The sequence below is a fragment of the Parasteatoda tepidariorum genome, chromosome 1 (genome assembly GCF_982258835.1).
Source record: "Parasteatoda tepidariorum strain Cologne lab strain chromosome 1, Ptep-v5.0, whole genome shotgun sequence".
NCBI classification, from domain to species: Eukaryota; Metazoa; Arthropoda; class Arachnida; order Araneae; family Theridiidae; genus Parasteatoda; species Parasteatoda tepidariorum.
In genome coordinates, this window is record NC_141755.1 from 25,996,966 (window position 1) to 26,018,210 (window position 21,245).

Genomic DNA, 21,245 nt, shown 5'->3' on the forward strand with positions numbered 1-21,245 from the left:
AAATGAAAATAATTAATTAATTTGCCTGTATTCGTCTGTATTAATGTTCTTAGTAAGCTTCTGATGCCCCCGTTTATTCAGGAAATTTTGTTAACCAACTGACACGGGACAGATCGTAAGAATTGTCGAATATATATATATATATATATATATATATATATATATATATATATATATATATATATATATATATATATATATATATATATATATATATATATATATATATATATATATATATATATATATATATATATATATATATATATATATATATATATATATATATATATACACTACCGGTCAAAAGTTTGCGAAAATTTTGAAATCTACAAAGAAAAAGTCTAAATTCAAATGTTCATAGAACTGCGAAAAATTATTCAAACTGCATGAGAATTTGATATGTTCTAAAGTGAACCCTTTACATTTAGTTACATATGATCAAATTGCAATACTTTGTTTTTTGCGAACTGAATCCAGCTTTTCATCACGGATTGTTTTTATGGTGAAAAAATTTCTAAAGTTTGAACACTTGTCAAACTTGCAAAAAAAATTTCCGTACTTTCTGTTAATAGAAAATAGTTATTTGAACCGTTATATGTAAGCCCTCAAAATTTCAGATCGATTCGATTTTTTTTGACGAAGTTATAGAATTTTGAAAAACATGTGTTCTTTTCTCGATTTTTGAGCATTCCACATATGCGATCTTTTGGTCTATACATCTTCTACCAAAGAGCTTTTTAATTTTAGTGTTTTCTATATTTTCAAATAATTAATATTTATTATAAAACAAATACTCTTATTCATAATTGAAATTATTATAGTTTATATTTATTGTCTATATTTATTGCTTTTATGTACTAGTTTTGCTGTGATCTTTTTACTTTACATTAAATTAAAATAAAAAGTTATAACAATAATTACATAAACAATTTTAAAAAAATAACAAAAATATTATAAAAAATTTGCATTTTTACTAAACTATTTTATTTACAACAGGTCAAATATTTAACATTTTCTTATTCGTATTTTGTAATTAAATAAATTAACATTTAAATCTTAGATTCCTCGAACCATCCACCTTTTGCTTTTATCATAGCCTTACATATACGTGACTTTCGTTCTAACCATCCATTAATCCCTTCAAGTGATATAGTGTTCCATAACTGATTTCGATTCGAAATATCAGAGCATCGTTTGCAGGAACAAGCAAATTTTCGATGAAATGTGACATCCCTGAGATATTGTTTTCATTATATTTATAATAAATTCTTTGTAATAACAATAATTACAATAATGAATAAGAATATTTGCTTTATAATCTATATTAATTATTTGAAAATATAGAAAGCACTAAAATTAAAAAGTTCTTTGGTAGAAGATGTGTAGACCAAAAGACCGCATATGTGGAATGCTCAAAAATCGAGAAAAATACACATGTTTTTCAAAATTCTATAACTTTGTCAAAAAAAAAATCAAATCGATCTGAAATTTTGAGGGCTTACATAGAACGGCTTAAATAACTATTTTCTATTAACAGAAAGTACAAAAAAATTCTTTTGCAAGTTTGGCAAGTTTTCAAACTTAACAACTTTTTTCACCATAAAAACAACCCATGATGAAAAGCTGGATTCAGTTCGCAAAAAACAAAGTATTGCAATTTAATCATATGTAACTAACTGTAGAGGGTTCACTTTAGAACATACCAAATTTTCATGCAATTTGAATGATTTTTCGCAGTTCTATGCACATTTGAACTTAGACCTTTTTTGGTAGATTTCAAAATTTTCGCAAACTTTTGACCGGTAGTGTATATATGAATTTCTTTTAAAGGTAAAATGTATTAAAGCCAAAATATCTTTTGCAAGAAGTAAAACTAACTATAAGCCTACAAATTGTAGGATATTTTAAAGTTTTCTCTAACATTGTAACCCAGACAGGCGAATAACTTTTACACAAAAAGTCTATCTCAGAAGTTGTAGTATGTCTGAAATTAAACTCATAATTCCATCTGCTGTTTGCTGCGTGAGTGTGCTATTTAATGACAGTAATAAACTTAGACTAATAGTCTAGAGTCTGTAAATATGATAACGATAATTGTCTCGTAATAAAACGTACAATTAAACATTAGTTTAAATAATATAATCACGTTAAAGCTACCGGAGGAATTATATTAGAATATAGTTTGCTATGTTCTAACATTTGGCTTTTAGTGCGAAGCCATATTAGAAGCCTACTTATACTGAATTAAATTGAGCATACGACTGTTTTATTCCAAATTGCTTAAAGCAATTTGTAGCAGCAATATACTCATTAAAGATGTGTTCCTACTTTAAAATTACATCACTACTAATCCATCATCTGCAATTACGTAAATTTTATAATGTATTATTACACTTTGTTGCTTTTTTGATGCAAAATGTATTATTTTCCTACTATAGAGGTTTCAAACCAATTAATAGATTAAAAAATAGTCTTAAAATTTTAAGTTCTCGATTGATTCGACGAACTCGTGAAACATTTTCATATTTCTAATCGCTTTTCTTATGAGCTGTTATTAAGTTTTATTTAAAACATATTACATAATTCGTATTTATTTTATAACTTTGTTATTAATTAATTGTTATTAATAAAACTATGATTGTACTTACACCAGACCTTAAATAAAATCTATATTAACACCTAGTTTGGTAATTTTTTTACGAAATATATTTGGAGCAAGAACATGAAAAGTTGTATATCTCGTAAATACTTACAACTTATTTATCCCGAATAGATAAACTGCGCAATATAATCAAAACTGATTCATTGCACTTTTGAATAACAATTTTCCAAAAAATAACATTAAACATTGAAAATCATTCCGGGAGAGACTCCGTTGTTGAACATTTATAATCTCTAATTCGATATATATATATATATATATATATATATATATATATATATATATATATATATATATATATATATATATATATATATATATATATATATATATATATATATATATATATATATATATATATATATATATATATATATATATATATATATATATATATATATATATATATATATATATATATATATATATATATATATATATATATATATATATATATATATATATATATATATATATATATATATATATATTGGGAATGAGCTTCTACAGGAAAAGTTATTTTAATAAATTCATTTGCTGAGACAAACTGCACATCCTTCTGTTTATAAGATCCTTCATTTTCTTTTATATCACCAAAACAGATAGCGTTTAATACAACTGATCATCTTATCGTTAAATACTGCTCAAAATAAAAGTTCTATTAATTGAACGCATTCAGGTAACATGCTTTGACATAAAAAAAAGAAGTACGAAGAATGAATTTTCAGAACATTCTACAGTGTTTTTTTCTTCCCATGTTTTGTGTACCTTACGGAAAATATGAATTAAATTTGTTTGAGATTCCATTCGTTTTAAAATATAATTTGTCAGCTGAAAATTCATTAAATTTCTTTTTGTTTTTAGGTGAGTGGGGTGGTAGGTAGAGCCGAACTTTTGTCTGCAGCTGCCTTCCTGTGTGCCTTACTTTATTATATTCATTCCAGATATCAACACAAAACAAATGGTAAGTTAGAGTTTATTAACATACCTTATTTAAGAATTTATTAAGCATTTTAGATTCAATTAAGCTAATAATATTTATTTTTTTTAAGAAAAATAGTCCATGATAATATGGACATTGATAAATTCTACACTCAAATGGTTCTATTTTGAAAAACTATTTCAGAACTATTTGAATTTATTTTTTGTTACTATAAATATAAATATTTTGCTCTATTTACCATAAATATAAATTAAATATTATATTTTTTTGTCATGATTAATTTCTTTAATTTCTTCAAATTTCTTTCATGAATTTAAAGTTACTAAATTTTACTTGAAACATTTGTGTTCATAATATTTTCGTTTTAATTTATGCACATAATTATTAAATTATTGTATGATTTTAGTAGTAAAATATTCACTTCAAAAATTGCTTAAATAATTGATATTATTAGAAATATTCAATAAAATTAAGTAGCGTAAAATAGATACTCAACTATGGAACAGAAACTAATTTAAAAATAAAAAGAATATAACATGAAAATTTTGGTTCATATTTATGTAATATTTCTAATTACTTAACTATTTGTATATATTATTTGCAATAGGATTGCTTATGCATATGGTTTTTATTACAATTAAAAAATAAGATACTTTTAATTAATAAGTATTAGTAGTAATGTTAGAAAAATATCTTTCATATATTTAAAAACTCAATTTAAATGTGTGTTAGTTTGAATATATTATAATTCTTATATTAATGAGTCAATTTAATGAATGCAATGAATGCATGTTATGTTTTTTTATTTTTTTAGTATATTTTTTCGTAAAAATAAGAAAACATATTTAACAATTTTCTTTCTTTTTATCATTTTAATAATTCTCTTGAAAGATGATACGATGTATTTAACTTTGAAGTCAAACTACTTTCTGTTTCTAAATCAGTGATAAAAAGGTAAAAATGTAAAAAAGAAACTATCATATTCAAACTTCCACTCTTTAGTCATTCCCCGCTTTGCAATTAATCTGAAAAATATTTTTTTTAAAAATTATAAGATACCCCCAATGGCATGATAGCTTACTAAAAATTAATGGTTAGCTCAAAAATAATCTGATTAAAGAAATTCGATAGTAATTGTTATTAAAAATGATTTTATCTTATGCATCCTTTTCTAGATATTCAGGTTTAATTTAATAATTAAAAGACCCGTTTTGAAAAAAAAAGATGATTAACTTATTCAGACATATAAATTAATTCTCAATAATGTCAGAAATTATATCTTAAAAATAAAACATATCAAAAAGATGATTAAAAAACTAACTGGAGATATTCTCTTTTAAAACTAATTTAATCATAAATATATAATTTTCGATTAATTTTCAGTTAATTATCTAACTGAAAAATATTAGAATTTAACCTGAACTGGAAGAATCAATTTAAAGAATCTAATTAAAAAATTCTAATTTTTAATTTGTTTACGTGTTTGGTTTGATTGTAATTTTTTGAATTTTGCGAACTTTTATTTTATTACATTTTATTCTCGACTAGTTAATTACTTGATGTTCATTGAAATGTTATTTTATTGCTCTTGTGTCAAATAAAAAGATATTTAACTTGTGATAATTTACAATATTTTAAAAATAAATGGTTTATGTTTTTAGTTTGGCAAGATTGTGGTGCCACATCTGCTTTGGCTTGTGTAGGATTATTATGTAAAGAACAAGCTTTAACAGTTCTAATAGTATGTTGCATATATGAAATCGTTAGTCCTAAGGTAAGTCATAAATAATTGGAAAACTTTATTTGCAGCAACATTTATATTGATGATATACTTTGTTTTTATCATTGTTTAAGTTAATTTTTTCCTTTCTTGTTACTTGTCTATGAATTGATTATAATCCATATTAGCTTACAAGCATTTAATTTACAGCTTCATTTAATTGTTAGAAATAAATTCACGTGTTCCTTACTTGTAAATTCTTATTTAGTTAATGTGATAATAATAGTTGTTCAGTTGAAATCGTTTGGGTTCACAAAAGTTACATTTTTGCAATGAGATATCTTGGGAAATGCGTCATATTTATTTTCCTTAAAACTATAAAGAATTTTTCGTTAAAGTTTTGATCCATACGCAAACAAATATTAATCTTCATGCAAAACTTATTCTGGAAAGTTAGTTGTTCTTGGTTTTGACATTACCTAAGTTTCATAACTTTTGCCAAGTTTTGAGCAAAGTGCATCCAAGTTATGGCTTTTGTGCCAGAAAAATTACGTAACTCATTTGCTTATTCTGTAGATGATATATATATATATATATATATATATATATATATATATATATATATATATATATATATATATATATATATATATATAAAAACATTGCTGGACACTGGTCAGAAATGGCTGCATAGCGCATGAGAATTAAGCGTTGTTGTTAAATGCCATGTGAAATAAAAGAATGCCAGAAGTCAAAATGTTACGTCATTAAACAAAGATAATGTATTGCGCTCTGAAACGCAGAAGATTTGTAATGTGTTCAAGAAACAAAAGCAAATACCATTTAATGTTGAGGAAAAAAGGCAAAATGAAAAAATTCAAAATGAAATTTTAATTCTCAAATAAATACAAATGAAAATGATAATTCTCTACTTTCTTATAATTTGTCCCATTCTCTCCATTTCCAATGCTTTATGTCTTATGGAATTTAAAAAAAAAAACATAATATGGAAGAAATTATTAATGTATATATTTTGAGTTTTGTAGTTTTGCGGCTATTTTTATGCATAAATTTATGTATTTATTATTCCTTAACCGATAAATTATTTAGCGCTCATTTATTTTTCATATAAAAACTACTATATTCACACAATACTTTTTATATGAAAGAATGATTTCAAATTGAAGGTATTTTAAAAGAGAAATTCCATTTTTTTTCCTCAGTTTTAATAAGTTTAATTGACTTTGTTTCCCAATCTTAGGTCTTAGGGAATTTAAAAAGAAAACAGTATGGAAGTCATTGATAAATTTTATTGTTTTTTTTTAATGTTTTTTGTTATTTTTGATAAATTGGATGTAAGAAAGCAAAATCTAAATCAAAAATGGGTATTTTCTTTGAAAACAAGAATTCCGATGTTCGGTTTGTTCTGCTGACTGGCCACAAACGCACCCGCAATCCCTTATAGTTTTCTCTTTTTTCTCACCATTATTTTTCTCTTGTTCTTCACTTTTCTTCTTCTTTATTGTTTTCTTTTTCGTACCGTAGCTAATTACTAGAAGCTCTGGGCCAGGATCCTGAAACGTAATTGAACGGTGTTTTTTCTCCTTTGGCTATTTTTTTTTTCTCTTCTTTTTAGTTTTCTTCTAATGCTAAAAGACCAGTTCTCCAATTTGCTTGGAACTAGGAAAAGGAGAGATCGAGTGATTTTCTTTTAATTTTGCTTCAATTTCTTTTTTTTTAACTGCTCCAGCGAGAATTTTTCAATTTAGGTTACGTTTCCGATCGGCTGGGTTTTTTTAGAATTGCAAACGAAAGCAGAATTTATTTTTTTCCAACTCTTTTAGTGCGTGAATATATATCCCTCAGGTAAAGTATATATTGTGTATGAAGAATTTATGAATATACATATTTGTTGAACATGCAAATAACCAATGTCAAATGTTTTCTATAACCTAGTTATTAACTAGTCAATAAATGTATCTTTAAAGTGAAATCTCTTTTCTTAAAAAATACTTTTTCGAAAAAAAAGAAAGATTTTATTTTAATATTAGTGATACAAAATTTGATATATATGTCGATTTTTTTACCTTGCGTGTAACTGTTGTATTTGTTTATATTATTAGATTAAAGCTAAAATTTCAACATGGCATACATTGAGTGCGTTATTAATCATAAAAATTAATTATGTGAGCTATCTCCAATATGTTATTCTTCAATATATCTTCAATATATTATGTGAACTATCTTCAATAAAACTATGCAATATCTTACTACATCGTTATTCATTAGCTGCTATAGTAATAAAATCGATCATAACCCATTTTTATCAGATTTTTGAATGCATCTTACTTTGCACATGGGAAGAAAAAATATCTTTGTTACATGCGTAAAATTTATTAACGCATATTACTGAATTACCCAAATAGACATACGAATTTTATTTCTATTTGTTTAGTAGAATACCAATTTCATATAGTTTCCGTAACTATTGAATGAATCGTTTAAATTATTCGACATTTCAAAACTTATTTAATGGAAAGTTTTGCATTCCCGAAACTTTAAAGTATTTAAGTATTTATCTCAACTTTAAAACATTAAGCTAACTTTCTAAAGTCTAAAGTATATGTTTGTTCAAATTGCATTTCTGTAGTTAAAATTGTGCAGTCATGGTGAGGCTAAAATTTTTTCCATTAGGCTGAATTTTTTCATTTCTTTAAAACTGCATCGTCCCTCAAAAACACTAACTATACCATCTTGTAGGTAAATGTATCAACTAACACGTGGAAAAGAAAACTAACTCAATAAGACCTTACCCCTTCTTCAAGAAAAAAATTCACATCTCTTAAAAATCACATCTGTTTTCCTTTTTGAGACAATAACGATGGACCTTAGTCTTTCAAATTAAGTTAAAATAAAGAGATTCTAAAAGAATTCTATTTTAAATTAATTGTATAATTATTACAAAGACGCCGAAGTATTGGGCCATAAAAAACTGAAAAAAGCATGGTTTTCTTAGTAATGTATTTGTATAAAGTGCTGTTAAAAATGAAAAATAAAATATAATATGTTATCTATTGGTTATTATTTACTAATTTTTTCTTGTAGCTCAGTTACAGTCTTAAAAGAAAATTTCGAGAGTCTAAAAAACCAATATTTAACAGTAAAGAGGCATTTTTTTTTCACACAAAAATTCTTCTTTCGTTTTTCCGTAATCATCTTCAGGTATTAAAATCATTTCGTTTGTTGCTCAATTCTAATGCACTTTTCCTTCACATCGCTGCTTCGTATATCAGCTATTTCTTCAGTTTGTTATAAACAAATGGTAAATTAGATTTAATGAAACTGACAACGTATACATTACTAAATATACATATCATAATTCTGGAAACATTTACTTTTGTTTCTTCTTCTTCTTCAAAAAAAGAAAATAGTACTTCTTTGATGAACTTTTGTATTTTACCTAGTTGAAAGATCTTTTTTTATCCCTACTTCAAATTTAGCGTGCAATGCTGCACTTTATCTGTCAATCTTTAGTACTAAATATTTGCACATGCGGAATTTTGGATCTTGCTGTCTTGCTGCTTTTTGAAATTTAAATAGGCCATGCAAAAATTCATTTGGTTGGCTAAAAATATCTCAATATCTTCTTGCCCATATCCAAGAGGTCGTGGGTTCGATCCTCGCCGGCCGAAGACTCCCCGTGTATTAAATGGTGACTGATGCACGTTAAATCTGTCGAGTCTCAAAGTCCTCCATGTTCCCACAACAAATCAATACCTCTGGGGGTACTGATCCAGGAGTTTCCTTGTCTTCTGGATTGGTTCAAAATTACAAGGCTACGGAGTTGAACGTAAGTAGTCGTAAACCCATGAAATTGGGTCGGCTGTTCAACGACGGTTATAAAATAAAATAAAATATCTTCTTGCAAGAATCATTAAAAAATATTCACATGAAGTTTTATTACTGAAATTTTCAAAATTTACATACATCATCATTATACACGTATCATTATTTATTACATTATTTAACCAAGTAGTTTATAATTCAATCAAGCAACTTAATCAAGTAACTCGTAGAGCTTGAATCTCTGATATTCACTTGAAAAAAGTTTATATCCTTTTACACTGTCAATAAAGGTTGTGCACGTCAGAAATATTATATAACTTTTTCAAATATTTAAGGTAATGTGTGATAATGTTTTCGTTGGCTTCGAACTATTAATTTAATAACAAACTGTATCTTGAGGATATAATTTAGAACAAAATCAGTGACTTGGAGGTTAACAAACAAACAAACGCCTCAGTGTTCTCCTTCCTTAATTATATCTTTTAATTACAGATAAAATTCTTATAAAACCTCTTTATTTTAGCATATTTTGAAGGAGAATATCAATCGTTACTGTCTCTAACGGAGGAGTAATGTTATTTTTAACACTGCATTTATTCATTTGTTTTTCTTTTCCACGTGTTAATAGAGACATTTATCTACAAGATATTACAATTAGTTTTTTTTTTGAGAGACGATGCCATTTTGAAAAAATCTAAGTAAAAAAAAATTAGTTTTGCATTTTTTGTTAGTTTGAATGAATATATCTACTAAAATCATCGATAACTCAGGAAAGTACTGGATTACAGAGCTTGTCCTAATAGTGAATTTTTATATTCAATAAAGAAATTACTCTTGTCCTGTTTTTTAACCAAGATTTTAGGGTGGAAAAACACTGAAAATCGAAATTTTCACTTACTTTGACAGATTATAACTCTGGAAAGCAACAATGCCCTATGGAACCAAGTGCATGTCCATAACTAGGCAGGCGACATACTAATATTATAGTAAAACAAAACTTTTGGGAGTTATTGCTTTCTTCCGATAAACCTCTTCAATCATACTCATATTTCACTTTTAAAGAAATGACCAGGTACTTTGAAATCTTCTACACGGGTGGGAACATTTTTTAGGAACTCAACTTGTGTAACTATTCATTTTGCATGAACTACTTCAATATGAAAAAAATCAAGTCATACAAAAGATAGGAAGATCAAAATTTTAGATAGAAAACAACAATAAAAAGACAGATATACGTAAAGGCAGTATAAATACATTAAATAGCAAACCTAAGCATTGTGGAATCTGAGACACTTTGATCCAATTTTGGCAAGCATTAGAAAGTAGTAGAAGTAGTAGTAGTAATACAGCAGTTAAAAAAAGAAAACGAAAAATTGAAAAATAAGCTTTTTTGCCTAAAGTCGCTGGGTCGATAAAAGAAATTTAAAGAAAAACTTTCTGAACCAAGAGAAAATGAATCCTGAAATTAGATCATAGTTATCAGGAGCGTTTCTCTACTACCATATTGACTGGCAAATCTAACTATTTTAAACAGGCCACAGCTAACAAATAAAATCATAAGATGCATACATTAAAATAAAAGAAAATTGACAAAAATAATAAATACATTATGTGTTTTCATTAATAACGGCCAGCTACAAATGCCAGGCAGTTTAGTCAATGTTCAGAAATTCATTTGGTAACAGAAGATGGTTTGTCTAGTTTGGATTTCGTGGAATCCCAAATACTTTTGCACAAATGATTCAACATTGGCAGGTGGTAAATACAGTCCTGAGCAATACTGAAGGACTTTTTTTCGCTTTAAGTCTTTGGTTACGTCAACGGGCACTTGAACTGAAAGAAGAAAAAAAATGTTTTCTCTGAGAAAAAGGGGAAAAAAAGTCCAGGTTGTTGATTAGGTTACCATTAGTAGCGTTTCCTTCTAAATGCTTTCGCTCCTGTTCTTGCGGGTAAAAAAGAACTGGAGGAAAATAAATGTACGGTTTCCGTCACTAGTAATTAAGTTTATTGTGGCCTGATTGCCGCCTCTAAGCGAAAAGAATTGCAAAAGTGTTCTTTTTTTATGCGTTTCGATGTAGGGAAAGTTCCAATTGATGAGAAAGTTTGAAAAAAAAAGTGATTGAATTGAATGCATGATGGCAAAGTGTACATTATCAGTGACAGTATTTTTTGTTAACTTAATTTTGAAATTTTATTTTCTTGTAACATTCGGGTATACATTCATTTTATTAGTCTAAGGGACAGATATTACACTTGACAAAATAGATCTTTAAGAGGTTTTCTCTGACTTTTTATACCCCTGATTGCAATAATACTAAATAAGTTTAACTACATTATTTATCAGCACTATATCTGCTTTAAAGGCTAAATGTCATGTGTCAGTAGCAGCATGCAACTTTTTTGTACAAGGTAAGCTCAGGTTGGCGTCAGTCATGCTGCCAAAAAAATATGTAACTTAATGCCCGTTTACCGTAAAATTTTATGGGCGGGGCTCGCTTTTGAAGATAAACGGTTAAATTCCGTAAATTTACGTTAGTAGTGTGTAATAGTTGCTTACTAGAATGTTTTTCCGGGCAAGTATATACACATTAGATACACACAGGACATTCAAATCTCAAAAAAAAAAAATTGCGTTTTACTTTCTATGTTAAAATCATCATTACTAGTGGGCTTCACTCGCTGCATTTTGACGCTAAGGTTCGATTTATAAAGTAAGATCACTTTGATCGCCACCAAGACGTACCCATTTGAGATAAGACTTAGTATAAAATTTTATTTAGTCAGATCATCTTTAAAAATGTTGATATTATTCCTCAATTTAAGTACTAAAATTGAACACAATCAAAGGGAAAAAATAAAAATATTCACAAATCCTCTTTTAATAAATCCACATTGATTACAAGCTACAGAAATAATTGCAGACACTTGAGAAAAAAAAAGTAGCAGAAACTGCATTACAATCTGCAAAAATGATGGGCAAATTAAAAATACAGTTAAAAGCTCCTACTAAACATTTTATTTCATAACCATCGTTGAACAATTGATCCAATTTTGGGTTTACAACTACCTATGTACAGCTCCGTGCTTTAAAAATTTTGAACCAATTCCAGAAAGAAATTCTTGATCAAGTATTGGGAGAAAATTATTTACGTGGAAGATTTCTGATGGAACTACATTACATGGAGAGGAACACCTCCCACAGTTAGCCTGGCGGCTAGGGGACTATAACCCATGATCCGTCTACCTCGGAGGATATTTTTACGTTAGCACTGTGGCCGGTGTGAGCCGGGTCCAGAATTCGTACCAATCAGCCATGGCGGGGCTCGAACCCGGTTTTCTTCATTAGGAGGAGAGCGTTTTCTCCCCTGAGCCACCACGGCTCCATACTAAATATTGATTTTTTTTTTAAACACATTGTTCCGGAATTTCGAGCTTCAATAGTAAAGCTGTCAAATGACCTAGCTCTTGAACGCTACCACCTTGCAGACTTGCCTCCCTCCACTATTTCGTATTTATCATCAAAGTTTTATTCAGCTCTTCCAAGGTACTTTTTTCTTGATGTAAATAAAGTAGCAGCGCTACAAATATTTACTTTTTATTTCTGATTTAATATTCATTTTAATTGCAGTTGAAGAACCAAAATGACGAGCATCTTTATATCTGAATTAATTAATAAATTTAAGTAAAGAAATATTACAGAAAGATTTATTAAGGTTTTATGTATATATATAATAAAACGATTTTTTTACATTGTTTTCTTTAGAAGACTTGCACTCAATTCTAAGTAATTTCATAAGTCGGATGATATTCTTTATATTTCATTCATTCTATACTAAGACATCCGCAACAAATACTGAGAATCTTTTGGTCAATGATATTTAATAGTTGTTCACTTTTTTTTCTCTGGTTCAGTTTTCTTACCAACGAAGTTTTTTGTTAGTTATGTTACGAAGTTTACATAACTTCTCCACCCCTCAAAACCAAATTACTAAATTCAATAAGTTTCAAATTTATCGTCTGCTTGTTATGCTGAAAATATCGTCTGCTTTATATATTTGTTCTGCCTTTTGATATTGTTATTGCATTTTTAGAACTCTTACATAAAAGAAATGTACATCTTTTTTTTCTTAAATAAGACACTGATGATTCCATTTCCAATGTTTATTTCGTTAAAAGCAAGTGATAATTTTTGTTTCATTTTTTTTATTTAAAATAAGGCAGACAAAACTGTTCTCGCATCTCAACTGACTTTAATTTTTTATACTTAAGTGCTTTTAAAGACGAACGCAAATAGTGTTATTAAACTTTGTAATTGTGTACTTGGAAGTCGCGATGAAGTGAATATTAGAATTAAATAGACACCTGCAAGCGACGTTAAGCGTGTTTGTCGAACCTGCTTGGCTTCTAAATCAACAAATGCCACGATTTTCTTAAATTTACGTCAATTGCAGGTATCAAATTATAAATTGTCACTACTTAAAGTTTACTTTTGATAAATTCATTCATAAATGTGCAACCAAAACAAGTGTGAAAACAAAGGAAATGATCGTTAACGCAGGAAATAAATTCTACTTTCCATTTTGTCTATCTATACCAAGGAGAAAGAATGCGATTAATCTATCGAATTTGGCGCCATCATGTAGAATTTTTTTCCAAATACAGATTTTATTCAAGGCAAAATAAATTCAAAAGCAAACGGCGGAAGCCAAAATCTGTTGTGTTGAAAAGGAATAGATGAATGACTACAACAATACTGAAACGTTTTAAGTTTCAGGGTTCATTTTTTAAATTTGCTGTCATGTGATGCATTATGAGAATTCCAGAATTCAGCCCCGTCCCAGTCTACTTTTGTTCGCTAATAGAGCGTTTGTCGGCAATTTGTGCTTTGATATATTTTATCCTAATAACAGTATGCATAACTGTGCAGAAAAAAAGAAGGACGGGAGTTAGTTCCCTTCCATTTTCCGAACATTTATAAGGGTTTTCCAGACGATAAGATCTTTGCGACCGGAAAAATAAATTGATGCAGTTTGTATTCATTGTGATATATTTCACTCAAAGAAAGTAGTGAATATTTAAGAATTTAATAGGTCCGTGATTTCCTTTTTCTCTTAATTGCTTTTGGGACGCATTATGTCAAACTTCGATTCGGAAAGTGAAAAGTTTTTATTTGAGATTTCTTATTGTTAAGCTTATACTATTTAATTTTTCTGTATAATGTGAAGTAAAATAAGTTTGCAATATCTGTGTGCTTGCTTATTACGATAATAGCATTAAACTAAGTTGTTCCGCATGAAAAGATGTAGGAATGATTCCTATTTAAGTCTTTAGTAGACCAGAAATCGGTAAACATTGTGTATATACTGTACGTCTTGATGGTGATTATTACGAATACATCTTGATGGTGATTATTATGTACGCTAGTGGTTTTCAAATGGTGTTCCCTTGAACTCGAGGGCTCTGTTCCATGAGTTAGGCTTTTTTATGAAAAGTTATGTGTTTTGAAACCTCTGATTATATTTAGATCCAACCCATAATTCATAATTTATTTAATCTCGCGATTGAATTAGTAAAATGATTTGAATTAGAATGCCAATAAAAAAATAACCATAATTCGGCATATTTCAATCATTTTCATATTGTGTCTATACACCAATGACAAATTCAGGACTACGCTAGATCTGGCACAAGGACTGGAAATTTAACTATCGTGCATAAAACTCAATTTAAGATCAATTATGATAAAATAATGAAAAGTCTGCATTACTCTAATTAAATAGCTTAAATATAGTTTTTTTATAGGTTGTAAAATTCACAATTACCTTAAACTTGATTTATAAAGTTGGGGTTCCACCGAAAGAGGCTTGAATTTTTAGGGTTCCGCAGACGAAAAAAAAATTTGAAGAGTTGATATGACTATATTTACCAACATAGTTTAATGTAATATGCGTAAGAATTAAGTCTAACATCTTTTTGTTACTTTTTTTATAAATTAAAATTAATTTGGGATCGTATATAGTTAGTATACTTCAATTAAATAATCCGTCCCATTTTTTCAATACAATTTCGGGTGTCAAAGTTAATATATACAAACATTTCATTTATCACGATCCAATTATATCCAAAATATCGCTATTTCGAATTAAAATGAATTATTCAAATACGTTAATTAATAACAACAGCTGAGGGAGATGTTTAAACCATGATATTGTTTTCATTAACAATAAGAATTATAAAGGAAAAATAAATTGAATTCTGGTAGTTTAAATGACAAATTCTAAAATGACGGAAAATATTTAAATTCCACTTTTCAATCGAATAATTTAAAATGAAAAATGTTAAAATTTTATGTTGCACAGCAGAAATTTCGAATATCAGCTCGTAACATTACCTTCATTGAGACAATGTTCAAAGATATCAAGCACTTTTAAGAACAGCGGGTACAACATAAATTTTATTGAAATAGACACCCATGTAGAAACATAATACGACCGCAAAGGGTTAATTTTACTACTAAACTCTTAACTTTTACAGGATTTTTTACACATATCATTCTAAAGCAGTGTGGCAAAAAATGTTAAAGCATATTTTTCAGTCATTCGAGTTGTTGCATTTTATTCTAATTAAGCCCATTTTCTTCGTTTACAATTGTTTTATGCTTAAACCTATTTTGATTGCTATATTCATTTTGCAAACGATGCGCGACCACCCCTAATACTGAGCTGCGGCCTCGTGGCAGCTAAGAGTATATTCGCGATATCCTTTAACTTAATACAACAGATTGGTGAAGACAGAGAACATCAAAATCACATAAAATCGATGTTCTTCATTATTATAAAAATACGCTACTATGTCACTGACTGGAATCCCTGCTTTTAATGACTGATTATTAGATTCTTATCATTAATTATAATATAATGCCCTGCCTGACTAAAATTTTCAATCGAAATTTCCAGTTCCTGAAAGGGTTAATAATGTTAATGCATAGTAGCAGTTAAAAGTGCCAATTCTAAGCAAAATATTCAATAACTCCTAATTATAAAATTTAAAATTTAAGGCTTTCTTTAGACAACAAAAATAAACGCAGTTTTAAAAAGGACTCAATTCACTAAAAAAACGGATACGTAAAAAATAGCAATAAAGGAAAAGAATTAAACTTTGTTTAAATATTAAGCTTGTACATCAATCTAATATTAGTGTAAGTAAATGACATAAATAGCAATAATTTATAGTGCAAAACACTATATTAACCTAGTGCAGTGTGCGGCAAAAAAATTGGACAGTAAATTTCCGAAACTACTTTTTTTTAAAAAATAAATGCATTAACGAATAATAATAAGAGTAGACTCTTATTTATGAATAAATTTATTTGGTTTGATACTTCCGCTGTTTGATGCAATTCAGAAACGCAAACGATTATTGAAATTTTCAGGTATGGGCGCCGCAAGTTTTCCGTACCCAATTCTTATTAAAGTGGATGATTTAGAGGGACCGTACTCTTTTGCACAATGATTGCCTACAGATGAAATGATCACACTATCGATTTCCCTATTTCAGCAATTTTAAAAAAGCATATCATTTGCTTGACATCCTAAAACAACTAAAAAGGCAGTACGTAAATTAAAAGATATATTGTAAAATATTTTACAATTAATTATAATTAAAGAAGTAGACAGAAAGAAAGGAGCAAACAAATTTAAAATAAAAAAAGTTAACTTCTCTTCTATGACGCAATAACTCTGCATCCTTGCCCTAGCCTGTATTTTCTTTCCGTACACACTTTAGAAAGGGAAAAAATAAAGTCTTCGTGATTCAAATAACTGGAAAAACTATTTTTCTTTTAATCCCGTTATACATAAATGTGCAACTTATTGAAATATTTGAACTAGAAAAGTATGTTATATAAGATCTATTTAAAAACAAACGATGAAATAGAACTATTTGAACATTTTATTGTTTGAACATTCCACATTATTAATTTAACATTCAAGTTTTTAGATTTAAACTTAAACACTTATCAATTTTATGTAACAATCATTAATTTGCTTCATTAAATGTTTAGTTGATGTAATGTCTGGGGGAGATTTACGTAGGGAATATAATAACTGAAAGGCAATTTAAGGGGTGTAAAATAACACACGACTTATCCCAATTTGGAGAAAAAGATTGATATTAATGTGCTGTAACGAACTGTTAATGTGCATTATTTTTAAATACAAATTATTTGTTGAATCTTCGAAAAGTAAAAAAAAATACATATCGAGTTATGAGAAAAATAATGTTCTGTACATTTCTCATAATGTATGTATGTATTTGTGCTGATATTTTACTTATACTAAATTCGAGGAATATATATATATATATATATATATGCCACGTTAGAGTATTATTAGCAACCTGCACAATTTAAATAACTATTTTATATAATAACGTAATATTTGAAAGGAAATTCAAGCTATTTAAAAAAATGGATAGTTTCTAAGGAACGTTTTCTACTAAATTGAGTTTTAAAAAGTATTATTTGAATTTAAGTTATCTTTCAGTTGTCAGTTTTCAATTATACAGGAATTTTTATTCAAAATTAGGAAAAAAAATAGCTTTCGTAAAAGTCAAAATTTCAAGAATGCTCAATTTATCCAAATGATATATCAAATATTTCTAAACTCTTTTAAACTGAATCAATTATATTAAACAGATGTATTTGAAAACATTAAAAATTCATTCGATTTCCCTTTAAATTAAATAAATTTCTTTTAATGAACATTTATCCAAATAAAAGCGCATAAAAGAATAATTTATGGATATCGTGTCCCATTATAAAAGAAACCTGCTATCTGAAATAAAATTTCTTTTCCCAAATTTTATTATTTGCAACCGTGAATAGAATGTTCGAAAAATTGTCGCTATGACATTTTTGAGTTTATTTGAGTGAAAAAAAAGGCGTACGGGACACGCTAATTTTCTTCCGGAGCGGCGAGATTAAAATAAAATCATCAAAATGAAAAATAAAAAATTTTAAAAAAAATCCGTGCCTCGCATCTGAATGTCAACTTTTATGGTTGGGTCATACAATCACATAAAGCAGCACAAAAACATTTAAAAAGAAAACATTTCCCGTCTTTAACAAATTTTCAAAGAAACTAAGAAAAAAAAAGCCCAACGGAGAAAATAAAAGAGATCTTAGCAAAAGAAAGACTTAGACACCGTTTTTTTCTATTCTAAATGAATAATGGCATCATTTTTTTCAACCATTTGTCCCGAATCAAAACAAGGCTGTTTCCGTTCCCGTTCGTAAAGAAATTGAGTTTATTTTCTTATACAAACTTTACATTCGTTCCATTATTCTCCAAATATAATCCCAAAGCCCCTCTTTTCTTCTTCTTTTTTTTGGAACATTTTCCCCTTTCTATCCGGTTTGGAATTTTGTAATCAGCATGCGAAGTTTCCATTTCTAATTTCATTTGCTGCTCATTTTAGAAATACTCCATGTTTGACACTTTTTTCTTATGTCCTAACTTTTTGTTGCCATTTTGAATTCTTTTTCTTCTTTCCCCGCTGTATGACTTAAAGAATTGCGACACAAATTAACTATTTTTTTGTTACATGTATATTTTTTTTAACTTAGAGCGCCGCCAAATAAACAAATAAGGTAGTTTGTGTTTTTTTTATCTCTCATTGTTTCCTTTTAAATGTATTCTTTGAATAATTTCCCTTACTTGATTAAAAAAAAGACCTTTTTTTTCTTAGATAGACACTTTTTCTTAATTACGAACACTTTTCAGTAATTGCTCTGTTAAGCAATTAAGTTCGTCGTCTGCCTAAATACTTCTCAGCGAAAATTGTCATAATCCTTCATAGCTTAGTTTAATGTGGCATTTATGTTACTTAGCCTAATTGCATAAAGTAATGCGATAATGTTTTGTGAAATAAAACATTAAAACGATTCTATTGATTCAGATTTAACGAGAAATTTATGACAAAGTATTAGTTAGGATTTGTAATTATGATTACCATAAAACAAGTATAATAAATTTTCCCCCTAATTATAGCAATTTGAACGGTTTTAACTTCCTTTGCGAAATGACTTAAGAAGTTGTTTATAGATTCCCTTAATCCTTTCCAATTTTCTGAAGTCTTGCAAAAATGTTTCAATAAATGTCCGTTTTTGACATGGTGATTGTTTTATAAATAGAGTCATTGTTGTTGCCTAAATCTTTCGGCAAACTGATGAATTAGTTCAATTTTTAGTTTTATCAACTAAATTATTCTCCCTACATCACTCATTGCCATTTTCGTGAAAGCTTGGAGAATTTTTGCCATAATTGTCAAAAAAAGCCTGAAGTAGTAAGAAGGATGAGTTGAAACTATTTTTTTATTTTTATTTTGAGTAAGGTAACTGTATAACAAAAAGCTTAAAATCATTTTAATTTGGTAGAGAAATTCAAAATATAAATTCCTCAGGGAATTTCCATACAAAGATCAAAATACAAGCTCCAGACGCTGCTCCATTTGCGAGATCTATATACGGCTTCATTTTAAGGCTCCATATACTTCCCCAGTTACAAGTTTCATGAACTCTATTAGTAGGAATGTTAAATATAAAATTCTCAACTGAATATTCAGATTTCAGCAACAACATTAAGCAAAAGTAGTTGTGCGCTATAAAAAATTGTTAGAATTGTAGAAGAAATATCTTTATTAAAGCTTAGTGCTGCATAATTACCTTAAGTTAATGAATCATGATTGAAGTAAAATTTTGTCGAACAAGCTGTTATACTATACGATTTAAGTATCTGACACAATAAGCAAGTATAAAGGAAAAGAAAAATCTATGCATGCTTAAAAACAGAAAATGCCGAATTACACTTGCTTAAACATAATTTGCATTAACATTGTTTTAAATAGTTACACATTAAAAACTTGTGTACTTGGTATAATATAAGATTATTACAGCGAATTTAAATAATTAAGATACATTTTTTCTAAAATTTCGGATATAATTTTTTTTAATTAATATGAAAATAGACTGGCTGGGATATCAATTTTATCTTAGCCCATAAAAATTTTACATTCAGTTTTTTAAAAGGATTAAATACATTTGTTTAGAATAGTGTATTATTCAATTAGGTTCAAGTACCCCTTCGGTTAGTTACTTGAACCTTTGTGTTATTTGTGCAATAAAATATATGTAGCCTATATAATTGATATTTTCGGTGATAGTAGAAATTATTTAATTATTTAAGCTAACTTCACTGTGCAATAAAATTTCTCCATCAAATATATCTTCAAAAACTCGAAGTCTAAGAATGTTACTAAATGCTAATTTATTTGAAAATTATATTCAGACTAAACTTCTTTGTTCACATACATAAAGAAAGATCATTACAGTATAGTACTGCAATTTTACCTGGTTGTTTATCGCTGCGAGCATTTGCAATTAAAACATGCATGTTTACTGCAGTTTTTATCAACTGTTGTTTTTAATTAATGACCGTCTAAAAAATACTGTTTATGTGAGTGCTTCCCTGAATAAAATTTAGTCTACTTTGTTTATCACTTTCTTCAGTGCAAGTATATAAATCATCTAATCTGTTAATACTATTACTGCCACTTGTGCCAGTAATGGTTTACTCAATGAACTAATCAATATGTCTAAATAGTTAAACCAAACTAACTAAAGCTCAATCCTCCGAGAAAGATCAAACCCTCTGATTTTTTTTTTCTTTTTCAGAACCAAAGGCGTGTACAAAGTATACGATACTTAATGCTTGGAAGAGTGTCTCCTTGGTTAAGAGATAAAGTATTAAGGATATCATTACTTCTGACAGCAGCTTTTGGGGCTCTTTACCTCCGATGTAGAATAATGGGACCGAAACTATTACCAACATTTAGTAGGTGAGAAGGTCTTAATCTTTGAGCATGTTCAAATAAAATATTTTTTTAAATGTTATTAATTTATTTATTTGTGAAATTTAATTCAAAAATTTCTTACTTTTACTACAAGCTTACCCTTATTGTAATACCCGATGAACGAGTTGACTTTGGAAAGGTGTTAAGTGACAAAAATAAGA

At 27.9% G+C, this 21,245-nt stretch overlaps 1 protein-coding gene across 1 annotated transcript in view; it reads left to right on the forward strand.

Moving 5' to 3' along the window:
* The window catches only part of LOC107450269 (protein O-mannosyl-transferase Tmtc3), a 250,346-nt gene that overhangs the window by 159,102 nt on the left and 69,999 nt on the right, over positions 1 to 21,245 (forward strand). Inside the window, exons 6-8 of the mRNA XM_071180106.2 lie at positions 3,530 to 3,629; positions 5,270 to 5,382; positions 20,906 to 21,069. Coding sequence (XP_071036207.1) covers positions 3,530 to 3,629; positions 5,270 to 5,382; positions 20,906 to 21,069 — 377 coding nt within the window. The remainder of the gene's footprint in view (positions 1 to 3,529; positions 3,630 to 5,269; positions 5,383 to 20,905; positions 21,070 to 21,245) is intronic.